The sequence below is a fragment of the Teleopsis dalmanni genome, chromosome 1 (genome assembly GCF_002237135.1).
Source record: "Teleopsis dalmanni isolate 2A chromosome 1, ASM223713v2, whole genome shotgun sequence".
Lineage (NCBI taxonomy): Eukaryota > Metazoa > Arthropoda > Insecta > Diptera > Diopsidae > Teleopsis > Teleopsis dalmanni.
Window position 1 is genome coordinate 45,770,658 of NC_051846.1, and position 20,602 is coordinate 45,791,259.

Genomic DNA, 20,602 nt, shown 5'->3' on the forward strand with positions numbered 1-20,602 from the left:
AGACGTCTTACATTCCTATAGACTTTCTGTAGGTAGAGGTCTATCGAAAACGTTATTATAATACAACAGTAGTCTTGAGAGAGATACTGCATTGGTATGGATGCAGAGAGTTTGTGCCTAAATTTTTGTATTATTTATATTGCCTTGTTGCGGTAGATGTAATCGTCGAAGTAATCGTCATACGCAGAAAAGTACTGACTACTGCAATGTGGAATGTTAGTTTGATGCTTTTTCATAAATTTTTGGGTCATCTTATTATGTATATCTTTTCGTCGTGTTATAAGTTAATTACTAGAAATCTTTCGTTATGGACTGGAGAAAATTTCTCTCTCATTCTTATGTACATGACTTTTTATAGCTAATAACACTCAATATGAATATAATTAAATGGTTCCAAGAATGGATGGATCTACGTCCCGCAGCCACACTCTCTAAAGAGATTTTACAAGCAGATCCTAAGGGGAGTACAATAACAACAACATCATTATAATTAATTTCAATAACTACCTCAAATTATTTTATTCATTAGAAAAACAAAGAAACAAACAAGTTTAATTGTGAAACACTTTTATATTTACAAAATTAGTAAAACTTAATTACATTTTCGTATCAGTTAAATTAAATTTCCTTTGAATTAATTGTGTATAAATGAATTTAATATATGCTTGGCAATAATATAAAATGATATGAAACAAAAACTAAAAACTATAAATAATTTAAATATTAAAAATATAACAACATTTTAAATAATTAATTGATTCCTTTGAAAGAAATGTGGTTTTATATTTGTTTTTGTTGTCTTTAAAGCTAATAATGCAAATAATTAATTAAATAAAAATAATTATTCTTTTGTTGACACTTTATAAGAGAATTCAATTTAAATTTCTTCAAGCAAAAATTTTTAATTAATCATTATTGAACCATTTTAATTAATAATTATTTTTTAAGTTTAACTAATTGATAATTATAACATGCTTAATTAAATTAAATTAAATCGCTCTGCATTTTTGGATCATTGGGCGTAAAAAAAAATTAATCCTAAATTGAAAACAAAAAACAAAAACATATATGCTTAAATAATAAAATTTTTGTATATAATAATAATAATATTAATAATATAAATTTGCGAATATTAATTAGAATTATTATAAAATGTGTTGTTTATAATAAAAAAAATTTAACTATAAATATATATAAACATTAATATGTAGAGAAGGCGTTATAAGGGCTGTAAGTTTATTTCTGGTCTAAAACATTTTAAAGCATTTTTGCATTTTAAAAAATAAAATTAATGAATTAACAAGAAATTATTTTAAGTTATAGAATTCGCTGAGTAAAATATATATTAATAATTATCTGTTCGTTTGTATATTTAAATATAAAATATTTTATTTTTCTGATTGGTTTTTGCTAGCTTAAGAACACTTGGTTTCGTTATAGTACGAATTTCGACTAAATGCGGTTCCGGTTGATCTGTTGAGGTGAGGGAGGAATAATGGATAAAATAAATTAAATTTTACAATGTACAGTGTTCTCTTCTATCTTTTCATTAATGGTTATGGGTACGCTGGGATTTATACTTTCTGTTTTGAATTCCTTTTGCTTCTCCTTGTTTTGCATTATCTGACGTCGCATTACAACAGTTACAGGACCAAATTGTTCCGTTGTTGTAGGCGTTGTTGCTGTGGGTGACCAAGCGGGAGCGCTTGCATGTTCTTGATCTGGTGTCATCGATATATCGGAAAGAATGCCACTTTCTACATAAATACATTTTAATAGTTTTGATTTTATGTTACTTCAGTTTTCAAGCATATTAACTATATTATATATATATAATATAATTATATATAAAAAATCATATCGAGTATATAGTAAAAATACTTGCCGAAAGAGTAAGTAATTCAAAAATAAAAAATAAAACTAAATATTTAATGCATGTGCAATAGTCATGCAATTTACATGCAAAATATAAATTTTATATACAACGGAAGTAAATATATGTAAATATATATGTGACTATAAAAAATAAAAAAAAATAGACAACTAATAACTTAAATAGTGGAAAATATATAATTTATATAAGCAAAAATAGTACAATAATATTGTATATATATTTTATAAATATTTAATATATGTAGTTTATACAACGTATATTTTAGCTATTTGAAATATATTTTTTGGTGCAATAAAAATTTTCAAAACAGTTTTTAAGCAATATAAATTAATTATATTACTATATTTATATATAGTTTTAATATTTTATGATATAAAATTATATTTTTAAATTAATTATTTGCAAAAAAATATTTTAAATAAATATTTAAATATCAAAAATATTAGTTCGAAATAATTTTATATAATTAAATTCAACATTTATATATGTTATGTATTTATAGTTTTATGGAAAAAACTATGAAGTCAGAAGAAAACTTTGTTTTTCTATTTTAATTATTTTCCGGAAAAATTTTATTTTCACTCTAACGTTTAGTACCCACATCCATTAACCACACAAAAACGACATAAAAATTTGAATTAATTAAAAAATTTAAAAATTAAATTTCGACATTATAGAAAGATTTTTTATACATAAAAATTAAAAAAATTAAATTTCGATATTATAGAATTTTTTTTTTATATAAAAATATATATATAAAATCATTTGTATTTATATAAATTATTAAATGTGTATTTAAATATAAATTATAATTTACATTTATAGAAATTTTTTTTATATATAAAAATATATATATAAAATCATTTGTATTTATATAAATTATTGAATTTATATTTATCAAAAAAATGATATATATAAAATTTTATTATATATATATATATATATATAAATTAATTAATGTTAGTATTATACTCAATAAGAAATATTTATTTAATATATATCATATTATTGCATCAAAAAATTAAATGAATTTATTATACTACACAATCTTTTTTTTACACCATTAACAATTTAATTTATTTATTGTTTCTTTAAATTTAATAAAAAATAATTCAACTTTTATAAAAATAATAAATTTAAAATTATAAAATTAAATAAAAGGAATAACATTTTTCCATAAATTTTGTAAATGTGCATTTTCATATTTAAAAAAATTACAACTATATAAAGTATGTGTTTAAACTTATATACATAATTTAAAAAAAAATGAAAATAATTAAAAATAAAAACAAACCAATATAAAATATATTTTTTAACATTATAACGATTAGTAAATGCAAGACAATAAAAAAACTATAACAACTCCTTAATTATTTACAAATTAACAACAATAATTACATACTATGTACAACAAGAAATAAAAAACAATTGTAAAAAACAAAAACAATTTAAATAAAATTAAGCACAACAAAAAAAATTGTTTAAAAATATTAAAAAAAAAATAATATTTAAAAAAAGTAACTCAATTCAAGTTCAATACCCATTGAAAGTTGGCTGACGAGTGTCGTGGAACGTTTGCAATTGCGTAGATTGCCACTTAAACCACTTGAAGATGCAGTGCCACTGCTGCTCATCGTATTGGTGTTGCTCTTATTGTTGGAATTATTATTACTGTTATGCATAGCAACTGCATCATTGGTTAGTTTCAACGTTTGCGTTTCATTAATCAACTCCAATGCATGTTGGTGTTGCCCTACACTTCCCTTACTTAAGCTACCAAATCGTTCATGCCCCGATGAACTACCTGTGCTAATTGAAGAACTGCTAGTACCACTTGACATAGAGCAATCGGATATTAGCGAATTCGGACGTCGGGCTTTATTGTGGTCTGAACCAGTACTGCTTGCGAAAGAATGACGCAGTTTTGGTGCTAATTAAAAAAGTTCAAAACAATTCATTATTATCTATAGAAATACTTAATCTCATTCTGGATATATAGAAATTATATCTACATATATGTTTAGTGTTAATAATATATATTACCTTTTCCTAATTGTGTTAAAGTAATCGAACGATCACTTATTTGGTTATTACTGGGGCGTATGTCTAAGCAAGGTTTACTACCGATGCCCATTGAAGACATTTCAGCAAGGCGAATTTCTAAAAAAAAAAAATTATACACATTTAAAAAAAAAAAAATAAAGTAAAATATCAAGTTTATGGTTGTACGATACAATAATATTCTATCATATATCATACTATATTAATTCTATAATTATATTATAATTAACCCTTCAAAAATTTTTTTATTTTTACTCTAGACCCTAAAATCTTTTGTAGGTATTTTTTATCTGCCGCAAAATAATGTCTTGGGTTGTACTGCAGGTGACTACATAGGATCATATCTGTTTTTGTATATTAGAAGTGATTATATACCACAGCCTAAGATCGGATTACGGTGGAATAGTTTTTGAATGGTTGGTTGGTTTTAATAGCGACAAAATTTTAAACTATGTGCAAGTAGCGCATAGGAGCGGTTTTATTACCACAAATTTGGACTTGAAAATCTCAGCATTAAAATCAATTTGGGTGGTTGATAAAGTAAATATTTTTTAAAGATCTATGTTTGGGATCCACCAAGCTTATTAGTTTATGAAGTTCCATTGTGCAATGCCTTAAATTTACTTGACTTGGTTTTCGATATTTATTCATTGAACTAACTGGGTTTTATGATAGGCTAACACGAGTTAAAAATGCCGGTCTTAGGTCCTTAGCTCTGTCAATTAGAGATATAGTTGTTATGGTCGTAGTCTTATTGATTGCTACAAGTTCTCAAAGAGAAAATCTAATTCCCTTAACTATTCGTTTCATCCTAAATCTCTGACTGATTAACTAAAAATTTTAGTTCTACTGTCAATTTAAGAAATATAAAATAAGACGATTTAGATTCTCTTAAAACTTTTATACCAGTTTTCGAGAGTGTCAAAGATAAACAAAAAAAAAAAAATAATAACTCTGAGATTAATTTTACCTCGATTTCTTTTCGCCTGTTTCCAAAGTAATTTTGAAATCTCTTCAGTCCAAGCATTTTTGATATCCTCTGACATACATTGTAATGTCCAAGTATCTTCAGGTTTACGTTTTCTGAACCAAATTTCAAATTTCGTTGGGGAATCTCCGACATGCGCAGTTAATCCAATATCTGAAGTTTTTATGCTGTTTTTATATAAGTAAATATCAAGGTTCTGTAAAAGTAAAAGAAATATATTATGTTCTCAAGATATATTTATTCCATTAAAAAAAATTAGGTCGGAAATATATGAAACCTTTCATTTTGACTCTTTTACATTCAAACAGGTTTTATATATTAGGTTCAACTGAAATAAAATAATATATAATGTTATATCCACCTTATGATCTGGAAACCGTCTTGCTTTACTAAACAGCACCAAGTCTTCAAATAAAAATATTTGCCTCAAAGTCTTTTTACCACCACGACCCTGCCAAACTAAAAATTCATTTTGCCTTAGCAAACGTCCTTGTTCTTTGACATTAACATCACAGTCACGCAATGAATCCATAGCCAATAAATCATTGCCATGCCGCAACTGAAATTTTACCATCTCTTCAGCTCGTTGCAGTTCTTCAACATCAGCAGCGATATCTTGCAATGCGGTACCCTAGAAGAGACATATCAGTAGTTTTTGTTATTTTAGACTGTGATATATAAGTTATGGAACCTAGATCTTACCTCTACAGCACTGCAAGCTTTAACCAGTTGTTGAAGTAGTAATGCGTATTTGCCCATCCGTTGTACCGGTTTCAGTAAGTATGAAGCCAAATCCATTTTATCGGTTAGTTCAAATTGTTTTGTCTATAAAATATAAGATATATTGTGTATGAACTTAGAAATATGTATGGATATATTTATTTATGGTATGTATTATATAAAGGGGAATGAGACTATTTTTAATTAAATCCTTTAAGAACGTTATATTAATAAAAAAAACTTAAAATAGTAGCCACGACTCACAGATATTTTGAATATATTAAACTGGCCCTTATTGTTTTTAGGAAAAAAAATCATCGATTTTCGGTACATCATCTAATATCTATGCTTTCAATAAAATTTTAAATGAATAGATGTTCTTGTTGTATAACATTTCCAGACCTGATTTCTCTGACCCTGTTAAGAGGCATTTGTATATTTAAAAAGTCGAGAAGCTTTGGTACCTAAACCCAGCTGCTCCAGTATATCCAAGAATAAAAGAGTGTCTTTGGAAGCCGTCAATCACAACATTTTTAACGATTTCAAAAAAGGAAATTTAAACTAAAAAAATGGAATAATTTTGATATTATACCTATATTTTGAAGATAAACAAAATTGTTAATAATGGGGATTATGCACTGTGATCTTGAAAAATTTTTCTACTCCCTTAACGGGTTCAGAGTATTCATTTACTCAATAAATATCAGTATCGAGCCTATATTGTCGAGTCTTATTATTTTATCTAATTTTAGATGGACACCCAAGGATTTCTTTCTTTTGTTCATAGGACGCTCTTAGAAAACAAGTATATATATATATATATATATATATATATATATATATATGTATTTATTTATATAGCAACAATTATATTTATAGTTACCTTAAAGAATGTTGTACCATATTCACTCATTAGAGTATCACTTTTTGGTTTATTTTTGTTGTACAAAGCATATAAGTAAAATTTCGATTCCATTTCAAGAAATGCTGCGCCCACCTTCAGAGGATTACGTTCGTAGCGCTCTAATTCGCTGAGGAAGTGTGAGTTATGAAATTCGAATATTTTTTCAATATTACCAAAAATAACGTTACGTTGACCACGTAACGGCTGTGGTATATCATCGCGTAACAGTTCGTCCACATAATTCTCAATGACATAGTACAGAGAACGTACGTAATCGCGTTCCGTACCAATCATTTCACGTATGATTAATAGAAGCGTTCTGTAAATTGATAACGATAAAAATAATTGAGAGAATATAGTCTGACTAGTATAAGCGACTAGTATAAACATTATTACTTTTGTATTTTTTGATCTAAGCAGCTGTGTTCTTCCATTTTAGGTAATTCCAAATTTGAAGCGAAACATTGTAAATGAGCATTCGCCTCAACCGGCGAATGTATGTCGAAGTATGGTTTCGGTGGACGTTCGTAGCAATCATCATCCAAATCATCATTATGACTAATAGAGTAAATAAGAATTATATAAATTTGATTTTATCACATAAATACATTATAATTCACCTCTTATCGCAGAAATTGCTTACTTCATGTAAGCTTTGACAAGAACAAATACGCGCTAACTTTGTATTTCCCTCGCAACGTTCACAACCGCCCAAACCTGAATCGGCAATTTTTGATTGCTCTTCCTCACCATCTTCACAGTCATCGTCACCATCCAATAGCTCATCCATATCACCCAAATTACGACTTTCACGCCAACATTCACATGGCGTACCCTCAAACGAACCAATGCCAGAGCTAATTCTGTGATTGGCGAAGTTTGCTTGCTTTTGTGCTGCGGGTGTACTGGTGAGGAAAAGACTGTAGGTTTTAGTTCTTCGACGACTACAGTTTAAGTTGAGACTATTTGGTTTAACTCTGCTTATATTTTCTGATATTGTTGCTGTGTTTTGTTGTTGCTGGTGTTCTTGTTGTTGTTTGTATATATGATATTTTTCTAGTAAGCCAGGTACTCCTATATGCTCCATCAAGCGTTGTAATTCTTGCTCAACATTTTCGTCACGTAAATTTTGGTTTAATAGTTGATGAAGACGTGTTGCACCTTCAATACGTTCCCGTGCCTGCTCCAGTTTGTCAGCAAAACAGTCTAACGCCACTTTAAGGTTCATTGCACTATCATGCAAGGCTTCCATTGTTTCAGCTGCCTCATGTAAGTCACGACCTTTTGCCAAGTGTTTCTGTTTATTGAAATTTATTTTATGATTTCGCATTATCAGTGAAAAAGTGTTAAGCTGTTAAATAATATTTAATATTATTATTTGTATACTTACCATTGAGATAAAGTAGAATTTTTCGAATTCCTGTTCGCTATCTTTCACTGGAGTCTCGCAGTCTAGCTGGAAATTTGCAAACCTCTGTAATGTTTCATTCCCGTCGCTGGTGATCCATGAAGTCACCTTAAAAATAAAAAATATGTAAAAATATTAATTTATTTTATTTGCAATTTTTTATACAAATTACTTAATATTATTAAATAATAAGTTGTTCATGTAGTTCGGACTGCTATGAATCAAATGAATGACCCAGCTTAATATAATATATTTAATAATATAATATATATATAATTAATATAATTAATATTAGTATTAATAATTATTTCATTAAACTTAATTTAATTGCGTTAATTGTGGCATCTTCATATTCTATGAATCAATATATCACGGACAAAATAAAAATAAACCATATTATGAAACTACTTCATACTTAGAATGGAATACTTTATTGTAATTAATACTCATAAATTTTGAGACCAAATGGTATAAGTGATTCGAACTAAAAGTAATAAATTAAATCAAAAAAAAATATAATTGAAATTATTATCACAATTAAGTGATAAATCGTTAGTATACAATTTTCAATACACAGCCATTTAGAAGAGATTCAGAAAACAAGTTTTAAATTAAAGACGATTACAGATTCCTAGGCGCTTTAACTTTTGAATTTGATGATATTCCAAAAACTTTTTCTCTGGATTATATGCTGATATAGATATAGATTACAATTCTAACAACAAACCAGTGTTCTTTCATGGATGTGAGATACGCACTACCGTCATCGACACATGCCTATAAACTTTTTCAAACAAATGCTTGCGTCAAATTCTTAACAACTGGTGGTCTAATCGTATCAGCAATGCTGATCTTTGGGGTGTCACCAACCAACTGCCAACCTTTGAAAGAGTAAGTCCGTTGGGAAGTAGACGCCTGCTAGAACATGGCTGTCTAGCAGGCGTCTGAAGAATTGTAAGCAGAAAATTATTCTCGAAATGACATCAATTGATTTGCACTAGATATAAATTATTAATGTAAAAAATTTACAACTTCAATCTTCGATATTTTGAGAAGCAAGGTATTTTGAGCTCAAACGCCAAAACCAAAGAACTGCTAATGCTGAATAGGAAACGCATTGGGCTTGTTACAAGGTTCTCACTGAACATTATGAAGTTAAGAAGTATTTATCGAATTTAGAGATCATAGGGGACGATAGCTACAGGCTTTGTGACGAAGAAGAGAAAACGGAATAACACATTTTGGGTCACTGTGATAGTCTCGCTATACTCAGACTTCGGCACTTATTAACTGCTTATCCACTTATAACAGAACCCTGCTCTAAAGATATTGATTAGGTAGGGTATAAGGTGCGTTAGAGTGTTGGAAATACCCCGTTTGCATCAGCGGCCTTGAAAGGAGAGAATGAGTTATACGTTCTTTCAATTTTACCCTCTGTGAAGATTTTACGAACAGTCTTTCAGTCATTGGTCCTGGGTCTTTTAGCCTCCAGGAAACTGAGCTGAGAGTTTGATTGGTCGTTAATTGTGGATCCCGGGAAGTGTACTTCTGTTAGAAGTATAAGTGACTTTTTGCAGTCATTGGTATAAAGACCATCTGGTCGTTTCAGAACCCCAATGGGGTTAGTGTGATAGCCTGTGGATTTTAGCGCTACTGCTTAAGTTGTGAATCTCTGAGCAGAAGCTTCTCCATGATTCTGTTTTTGCCGATAATGATACTTCAAATAACAATGAAGATTAAGCTTAAGGCCTGTGCCGCTATAGTTTTAATTAATTAATATAAGTTAATTGTATCTTAATATGCTATGTTATTTCTGAATAAAAAAATAAAATAAAACTGATGTTCTTAAAAACAAACAAACATTACTGAATATATAAAACCATTATGCTTCAAAAAAATTGATTTTAACTGCAAAACAAAGTTGTTTTGCTTAGTTTTAATTTTTTAAAAAATTTTTTAGGAATAAAAAAGGTCCAGAAATTAGAACTTCCTGCTAATTCTCGAACTAACCGAAAAACCAAGTGGTTCTAATTTATGATCATCTACTGTATTAATAATTTTTATTTTTTTAGAGTCTGAACATCAATTAAATGTTATATTAATTTCTTTTATTCCATTTTGTCATCTGTAAAATTCATAATATAAACTAAATATCTTGATAGGTAGTAAATTTGCTTTGAAATATATCGGGAGCTGGCATTTCTTTTTTCTTAAAATTTAATTCAATTTAAAAAATTTAAAGTTTGTTTAATATTTTAATTTAAATAAATTTAATCATTTATAATAGTATACATTACTAATTCAAATATACATCTCAAAAATTGTAAAATTTAATTCCATATTCTTCGCATTAATAAATAAATAATAATAAGCTTACGTTAGTATATAGGATTGGTACAATAAAACAAACTTGTTAAGATATTTTAATCACGTCGAGTAATTTCGATTTATTAACTATTTAACTGATTAATTTTATACTTTAACCATAAACCACCTTTAAACTTCATGAGTAATATTAAATAATATTAAAGTTTTTTTTTATTAATATTTTTTTAATACTTTTTCGGCCGAACCCACATTAGTAAAATAAATAATTCTTTAAAAATCTTAACCCAAGTAATTATCGAGGCTTATTCACACACATGTGAGTAGTTGGACATAAATGTCAAAATTTTTTAATTAAAATATATTGAATTTTAATAAATTTTTTTTTGAAATTTATAGGCATAAAACACGGTCAGGGTTGTACAGTACTTTTGCAAAATGCACTTAATGGAAAGAAATAGTTAATACCCGATATATAAACTTCACATTTGTCTGTAAATTTAGTTCAGCAGAGATTGTAAAATAAGTGCGATTTGATATTTAGTTAAGATTCATTTTGCAGATAATTTTACTTTTTAAAATTAAATATAATGTACTTTAATGAATTTGCTCTGAAATAATTTTCCTTGAATTTTTTTTTTGGTTGAAATTAATTCATTTAACCTTTCTAAAATTTTAAGTAAAGAAATATGTTTCAGTAATTAATTAAATATTTTGAATTATTGTACATAGGTAAGATACGAGTGCCAAAATATCACAGTAGGTGATTGGTTTCCATATGTGGTGTATCTTTCTATATTATACAAATCTTATAAAGATCCATAGATAAAAAAACTATTTGTGATTAAATTTATATAGATGTATAGGCATATATTACTTGATTTAAATAAAAAAAAATTTTTTTATTTTGTTTGATATAGATTTTTTGTCACTGGATTATAATAATTTTTAAATTAAAACATAGCGTAAGATTTGCATTAAATACAAAATTATATTTGATTTTAAAGCTGATTTTATGTATTTTAATAACAGCCAACTAAAACCATCCCATTGGCTTGTGTAACATTAGATTCAAACACTATAAGGTGTATTTTTGGGACTTTCAGTTTAAATTGTTAACGATTATCATTTCAACATTAATACATAAAAGCAGTACTCAATAAGAAATTTACACAGCGATGTGGCTTACTTCTGTCTAAATGACCAAATAAGCAAACTTTTTACATACTATATTTTATACTAGGTAGATTGATAAATACTCAGCCTAAGTAATATAAATATGCTTCAATGTAGTCCCTCTTTAAACTCGACACACCGAGTCCTAGGATCTTTCAACAATTGAATACCTTTTAAATAATACGATTTATCAAGTCGTCTAAATTATACCTCAGATCCCATTCCACTTTATCATTTGATGCAACTCTTTTCCTGAAGACATCTTTTCAAATTTGGAAACAGGTAATATCCACTGGTAGCCAAATCTGAAGAATACGGTGGATGAGGAAGTAATTTTTACTGTAATTTATTTCATTTTGACTTAGTTTTCATTGACATGTGAGCGGGTGTGTTATCCTGCAAAAGCAAAATTTTTTTCGTCGACATATGTAGTCGTTTTTTCTTGGTTTCCCAATTCAGTCGATCTAATAATATGCAATAATAATCTAATGTTATTTTTTTTTCTTTTTCCAAATACTCTATAAAAATTATTTCACTTGAATCTCAAAATACAGAAGCCAAAACTTTTTCAGCCGATTATTGAGTTCATGGTCGTCGTTTTTGGTCAATTGTGAACAAATGCGACATCCATATCCATTTTGCAAAAAGCTTTTTCATAGCCAAATATTCATGTAAAATATTCGACACACGTTTATGTGATATGTTTGTCATCTTTGCTATATCTCAAGTAACTTAATTTTTGAATTATCAAACAATATATTGTGGATTTTAGTTACTCTGGCAAAAAAAAGTCAGTTGTGACCTTTTTTTGGATCTACTGATCCAACTGATATGATGCCCAGTAAACATATTTTACACAAAAATGTACTAATACTAGTACGGACCCGTTTATTTTGAATTTAATGCTCATTTCGGTTGTTAAATGGATAGCAGATAAGACTGGTTGACAGGGAACATATTTATTATTATTAAAAGTGTAGACGTGAAAATTGACTATACTGAAATTGCCGGTACTGAGGCCAGAATAGTCTATTGTACCAATTTCACTATTGATTACACAAAGCTCTTTAAACCTTTGTGAACAAAATCTAGAACTGAATCTAGATAAGAGTTCTTAATCTGTTCTGTTGACAGAAATTCCACATGAAACAAGTTTCTTCTGTGAGTTACTAAAGCTGGTCAGAAAGAATGTGCATGGTCATTTCCTCATCTTCGAGGCATAATCTGCATTCCGAGTTAGCAAATAATTGTAGTTTATGAAGATGATATTTCAGACAATAATGACCTGTAATGAAACCCGTTATCAACCTTGAATTATATTTTGAGAATTTGAGAATGTCTTTGTAGGAGTACGGTGTTATCAGTGCTTTGCTCTATCTGAGTCCTGGTAAGTTTTCCCAGTACTCCAGCCGCATATGATTTTCTCTTTCCATGATAATCTGTTTTGTACTGACCCAGTTTATTGCACAAAAGGGGACAGGGACCATATATAGACTTCACAGATCAGTAGTTTTACCGGATTGGAATAGCTAAAAGCAGTTAGTGCGGGTACATATCATTTAAGACGATAACCACGTGTGGTAGCAAATTTTCATAGATAGTTACACACAGTATCAGGAATGAAGTCCAGTCTCTTAGTTTAACTTGGTAGAAACAGAAGAAATGATCTAGAGTTTTCTTAATCTCCACTTTCATTTTATAATGTATAATAATTTTTATCAATAAATAATTAATATTTTTTATATCATTAAACAAATATGTGCATAAATGAATTAAAATAAATTAATTTTTTAATAAGAAGATTTATCTGTAAGTTGCTTTGGTTATGACAAAAACAAAAATGATAATTCATAGCTACAAATTGTACATTTTTAATGAAAGTATTTATGCGGCGGTCCTTCTTTTCTTGTGAAATTCAATTATCAAAATCTATGATTCGTTTTAAATGATCGCCTACTGCATGGAAATCAAACAAGGCGTTTTTATGTGCTTTATTTGTAAATATTTTATCTTTTATCAGAAAGCCGACATTAAGCAAAAGCGCCTGCTTGTGGTTATGAACATCCGATATGAAACATTGAAAAGTATTGCAACTGAAGTGCTCGTTTTGAGATCTTATCAATTTAATTGGCGAACAGGTGCATTTATCAAATCGTTCAAGCAATATTTCTCGATATGTGCTCTTAACTTTAATGTTAACATTTTATCAGCCAACACGAGCTTCAAATTGCTTTTTAATTAATCTCGTTTTGCTGTATTGATTTGAACGTGTATGGCTTTAAAATGTTGAGCAAATCAAATGATTGATCAACTTATCGAGTGATTGATCGAAGCGCAGATTAATTTTGAATTTCAATGTTTGAATAACCAACAAAGAAGGTATCTGGTTATTATAATCATATTTTATATATAATATATAATATTATATGTATTTTAACTTAAAGGAGAAACTTCATAAATGAAACTGGATAGATGGAAGTATGGAAATATTTTGCATTTTGTACTGCAGGAAATTAAATTAAGGAAATTCGAAATCCATAAAATTGCGATTTTATAAATAAATGTTATATTGAATATTTAAAATTTAAAATTTATTAATGTATTAATCAAATCTATATTTGGCCAGAACTAAACTTAAGTTTCTGGGGGCCCCATTCTTCAACACACTTGGCGATATCTCTAGCATTAGCATTGTCCAGATTCTTGCCTTTATGAATGCCTCTGGCTAGATTGATCATGTTGAGGGAGCATTAACTGGAGTTGATGTACGAGACTGGAGAAGACGTGCACATTACAGAGGCGCCTGGTAAGACATATTGCGTCAGGCCGAAACTCGATAACGGGTTGTTATGGTCAAATAAGTATTCATATAAGTATGTATAATATTTAATTATGACGAGCATGCCCCTTTTTTTTCTACATTTTGGCTGTAAAAGCATTATTTTTTAAGTCAATTTTATTTTTAAAAGGAATAATATTCACTTTTATTATCTATTCCATTTTGCAGACTACATTGTTTATTATTTTATTATTATTCTATTAAAAAACTAAAGTCATAATCGAATTAATAGATGTAGTTAGCTTCTGATGAAATTATTAAATTTCTAGTATATTCCACTATTACTTTTATTCTTATTTATCTATGTTCTAATCACAATTATAAAATAACATAAAAACTTATTGAGACTAAGGTAAAATAATGTCAATACACTCCTCGAAATAGCCACACTTTAATGAAACTAATATTTATATATAAATATATGCAAATACCATATAACTATGAACAGAGGTCAAAAGTATATTATAGATTTGTTCAATAGGTCACCAAAAGCAATGAATCATGAATAAATTCTATTAGAACTATTAAAAATAATGGTTCTGAATTACCTTTTTGGTCATTTCAAATAAGGTATTTCAAGCTATTTCCTTAATTTTGATTTTCAAGAAAAAAATGTGAAAAATGGTAAATAATATATGTTTGTATACTATACTTATAATGTACACATTATTATAATAATGTGTATACTATACTTAAAGAATATACATATTAACTAGGATAAAGTAAAAGTGATCCTAGTTAACGTGACGATACATTACTCTTGAATGCAATCAACACCTACTAAAATTCCATGTCAATAATACTCCCATAGAAAGGAGACCACTCTAAAACCCATGAGCTTAACTTTTCATAAAATCTGACTAACAACGACCTATAAGCAAGCACATAAGAGGTTGATCAGGCATTGTACAATAGGGTAGGATACACAAAGGAATATGGAGATGGGATGAAGTAAGGATAAAGAAACAGGAAGGCAAGTTGTCTATTAAACAGTTGCAAGCTAAACCTCAAAAATAAATTACTTATTTATTAACAAATAATGCCTTGTACTACGACTGCGATGCATATGACAAGACCCCCAAACTAAAACTCAAAAATTTTTGTAGTATTAATTCCCAGTGCGCAAAAGTATAGTGAAGTTTTCTTGGTGCACAATAGATCGACGGAAGTACATAGAGACCTCCGCTTAAAAAGTTAAGGTTTGTATTGTAATAATGCATTAAAACTTTTTAACGTCAGTGACTTACGTATAACCGCTACTATCTTAATTTGTCAAATAAAAAATTAAAAATATGCCGTCATGGTGTCAGTAAGCTTAGGCACATAGTTCAACATAATATTAAATGAAAGTTCTCAAAATTCAGCCATTAAGGCAATCAAATCATACTGATCATTATCCAGGAATATTTTAAAATGCAAAGAAGCTATGTCCAGACTAGCCTGCAACTGCAGACTTTGTATGTACTGGATTCCTGGTCATAAAGGCATAGAGAGATATGAGACAGTTGATGCTATTGCTAAAACTGGCGTAAGACCTTCAGAGGATGAAACGACCTAAGTACTCAGACCTCTAAAACAAATAATAACAAATAATAATAACAAGTAATAATAACAAATAATAATAATAATAACTGAGCATATGATAAGGAGAGCAAAGGAACTTAATCGCCTGTAGAATATCTAGGATCATGTGCTGACATATATACGAGGAAAAGTATGCCGAGGATGTTATATGGTCTGACCGAAGGGACTGTAGAACATTAATTGGTGTATTGACAGGTCACTGTTTGGTCGCATCACATACTCACAAACTAAACTTAATTAGCAGCGATGCTTGCAGTAAATGCAATGAGCCGGATGCAAAGATATCTCTGGATCATTTTCTGTGTAACTACCGGGCTCTCTCAAGAACTCGATTGAAATACTTGGTGCTGTCAGTTTTACAGGACTGGAGCATATACCTGAGGTTTCTGTTAGTTCTTGAGAAACATCATTGAGAGTACTACAAAAAGAAGAAAATTCTATCGAAGTAAATCTCAATAGGTAGATCTTATTTTCTGCTCTTTATAGTATCTCCGTCTTCGTTAATTCAATTGTTCTGATTTGAAATCTTTCTCAAAGTTCTTGCGTAAGTTTATCAATAACTATTAAATTTCATATAAAATCACTTTAAATAAATAAATAAAAAATATAATAAACAAAGTTTATATAAACATCACACAAAGCATATGCTCATAAAAGATTTGTGGTGTGTAATTTCAATAATAACAATAAACAATTTTTAATCACTGATATCACTACTCTGAAATCGGTTCTTCAATTAATTTGTGTTTAATTTTTTTTTGAATATAAGAAAAAAAAATAAATTTGATTAAAATAATAAATAAATAGGCAGACACTTCATTCTTTAAACAAATATTTGGGTTAGATTATCGGTTTTGCTGATAATGTCAATCTTGGATCGTCGCGTAATTCTTATTATTTAATTTATAACTCATAATATTTGTCATTATGACTTTCCAGTAATTTTAATTCACATGGGGTTTTGTGTAGTTTTCACACGAGATACGTCAGCAGACGATCCATAAACATTTGCATGGAAAATCATAAAAATCGAAGAACAGCAAAAAAGATGAACTTTTCTTTTCAAAATATGTGATCGATAAATAAAGTAGAAATCAATAAAGTGATAATAAAATAGACTTTACTTACTTTATTGATTTCAACTCAATATAAATTGATTTATATTAGAATGCATGAGTATACTAGAGATCCCTAGAAGTACGAATAATGTACATTTTAATGGATGACTAAACAAATGTTTAGTCTTCGATTTCATTCATATTTAATGAATTTAATGAATGTGGTATCTCTTGCAATGCGTATCTACCAGCTCTCATAGAAAGGACACCAGAATAATTGATGTGTCCATGTCCAGGTTTGGCTAGAACTAGGTTTAAGTTTCTGGGGGCACTCTTCTTCAACACACTCGGCGATATCTCTAGAATTAGCATTGGTCATATTCTTGCCTTTATAAAAGCCTCTGGCTGGTTCTAGCTTGACCTTCCGTCTACCACGCACTATCACAAGGTTTTGTGGGTTCGGCTTTTTTTTAGCTAATTGAAGAGGGATCGTTTCTCCCTCCATTACAACTAACTAACTTACAAATGAATTTAGCCTCAGTATATCCTATTAGAAAATAATCATTTTTTTATTATGTTAATGAGATATTTTAGTACGTCTGATCCTAAACTCTGCTTTATAAATGAGTTTCTCTGGTAACTATTTATCTATATAAACTTTATATAGATAGATGAGAAATTTTTATAGATTTCTTGTGAGAGAAATTTTTGAAATATGATAAGAGCCAAAATATAACTTTCTTCTTTTCTAAACTAAGTATTTTATTTACAAATTTTTACATCTGATTGGCACAAAAGGTTGTTACTGAAATAAAATTTAACCTTTTATGGTTAATGGTTATGGTTATGGTTGTACTAGTTTGTAGATAATTTATTAACAAAATTATTTTTGCATTTCAAGAAAATGACGTTAGCTCTTTAATGGATGGTTTAAAGACACAAAGTCGCTTTATAGCAGAGTTCATATGGCTTTATAGTTTTTTGCTTGGATTCAATTTAATATAAAATCCTTTTTATCCCTTCTAAAACGTTTCAGATGATTAGCCTAGAATAGATGTAGTGTTTTTATTTAAATGTTAAAATATATAGTAAACCTTTTAGTTACGTAAGGATACCAGTGTTCCGTTTTCTTAACTGATTCTTGTAAATGTATATCTATTTATTCGTTGCAAGTTTACTTAAATTTAATAAAAAAATATGCCTACCTTTTAAAACATCAATTTTTGAACTTCCACCCCATTTTTATGATAAAATCAAATATCTAACTATAGACCTATGATCTATGAACCAATGACCTATGAAACGGGTCTATTGTCACAACACAATATACAAAAATGAATGAATTGTACACTTGCTCTTATTTAATATTATTGATTATTAAAAATAATACTCTTAAATAATACTTTTATTTAATATACAATTATACATCAGTTGCCATAAATTAATTATATTTATTAATATAATTAAATTTTTTTTTAATTGTTAATCACTGTTGAAATTCGCAACAGCATAAAACGCTTTAGACTTCAAATGGTTTTTAAAGACATTGTAACTATAATTTTTGGGTCTAAACGTATATATGTAATTGGAGATAAATTATATTTTTGTTACGTACATATTGGGTAATATCAGCAGCTAGTGTCTTAATGATATTATCACTTGTAATTCTTGAATTGATAGACTGCATATTTTAAAACATATTTTCACTAAATTAAGTAATAAGTTTAATACTTTATGTATACGAATTATTTATATATGAATATATAAATTATAGCAATATCAATTAAAATGGGGAAAATTAAATATTTTTATATAATAAATACTTATATATATATATTAATTTATTATGGATTAAATATTATTAAATTTTTCTGACAAATAATATATTTCAAATTTCTTTTATTTTAAATTATTTTATATATTAATTTTTTTATTATACATGTTAAGTACATATTAACATTAATTAACAATAATATATATTAATTAACATATTATATATGTTAATTATTTTGTTATATATTATTTTAAATATCACAGTAAATAATATATCACAAAAAAATTGTTCACAAGTGCTTTTAATAATATTAAAATTTTTTATCAGTATTTTTGTTAATATTATTTTATTTAAAAATTTTTTTAATTAATATTTTATTTTTATTCATATTATTATCAACCAAATAATGTGTTTTATTTAATATATATCTTTTTTATGGGACATAATTTATGTAAATCGAATTCAATATAAATTTTACAAAATTTATTTGATTTATTAGTGTGCATATATTAATTAGTTGTCTCGATTTAGTTTGTTCTAAATTTCACTTTTTGTACTTAATTATATTTGTAAAGTATCTCAAGGTGAACGAATCGTAACTGATATGCGTACTTCGAACCGGCCAGCGAATGAAATCGAACTAAAAACTGCGTCTGACAATCTACAAATCACTGACCGTAGAAGTCGCGAATACAAGCCAAGAATCCATTCAGTTCGTTTCCAAGATTGAACATTTCAATTCAATTAAATTCAGTAATTGAAATTGAAAATGAAATTAAATAAAGCAGAGCAAAAACAATGCATCCAACGAATAAAATAATAAAACAATAAAGCAAAAAACAATCAAATCGAAGGCATCACAAAGCAGATACAAATTTCTATGAACGCGAGCACATTTGCAGATACAAAAACAGATACGATTACACTTCATCGCTGGTTTGTGCTGATTTTTGTTTTAAGAATTTTACTCAATAAACAAATTCCTGGGCTTGAAAGCAGACATTCAAAACGGGTAGAGACAATAGCCGGCGATGGGCTCCGATCGAACGGCAAACACCTACAGTGCAAGTTGATATTTCCTAGTTTTTTTTCTTCTTCTGTGAATGCAGTGCAGTGCAAGTATTCGTCAGATAAAGCGATACTCTTTTTACTTTGGTTTGCATTTCTCAGATAATATTTTTTTAATTTTATTATAATTTGTCTTTTTCACTTGATCTTTTGTTTGTTAGTTGTTATTGTTGTTATGATAAGCTTAAGGCAATTATTATTGAGAGCAACGAATGAATACATTGTTGAGTATTTTCTTTGGAATAAACATCTAAGATTTTAATCGAGACTAACACGAATCAAATTATCAATTTTCTACTACTTCAATGGAAGAAAATTTGCAATGAAATCATGTGGACACGTGCATGAATATAAGGCATCTACATATGAGTGAGTACATGTGTATAAGCTTAACTTCACTTATATCTCAATATTGTAGATAAATTTATTAACGGTAGTTTTTGAAAAAAAAATCCTTAACCTTAGCATATATAGCTGGAATGGCGGCCTTGTTTACCAAGAAAGCCCACTTGAGCACAAATAATGGCCCGTTGTGGTACCACAAGGTTTTGATCTTCTTCTGGCTATAAGAAGAAGAAGCTATAATAAGCATATATAAGTATTATTATTATTAAAGCTTTGACGTGAAATCGCCAAGGAGTCGGTACTATGGCCAGAAGAGTTCTATTGTACCAATTTAACTATTGATTACACAAAGCCCTTTAAAGCTTTGAAACAAAGTCCAGAACTAAATCTAGAGAAGAACTCTTAATTTGTTCTGGTGACACAAATATGAAATATGCAACAAGTTTCTTCTGTACATT

The 20,602-nt window shown here is 28.2% G+C and overlaps 1 protein-coding gene across 1 annotated transcript in view; it reads right to left on the reverse strand.

The window, feature by feature from the left end:
• Positions 1-1,332: 1,332 nt before the first annotated feature.
• The window catches only part of LOC119668194, a gene marked incomplete at its 5' end in the record, with an annotated part of 42,550 nt that continues 23,280 nt past the window's right edge, over positions 1,333-20,602 (reverse strand). The window contains 10 exons of the mRNA XM_038077636.1: positions 1,333-1,757; positions 3,435-3,824; positions 3,938-4,054; positions 4,926-5,139; positions 5,305-5,574; positions 5,646-5,768; positions 6,547-6,886; positions 6,964-7,125; positions 7,188-7,864; positions 7,958-8,083. Of these exons, the coding sequence (XP_037933564.1) occupies positions 1,510-1,757; positions 3,435-3,824; positions 3,938-4,054; positions 4,926-5,139; positions 5,305-5,574; positions 5,646-5,768; positions 6,547-6,886; positions 6,964-7,125; positions 7,188-7,864; positions 7,958-8,083 (2,667 nt within the window). The remainder of the gene's footprint in view (positions 1,758-3,434; positions 3,825-3,937; positions 4,055-4,925; positions 5,140-5,304; positions 5,575-5,645; positions 5,769-6,546; positions 6,887-6,963; positions 7,126-7,187; positions 7,865-7,957; positions 8,084-20,602) is intronic.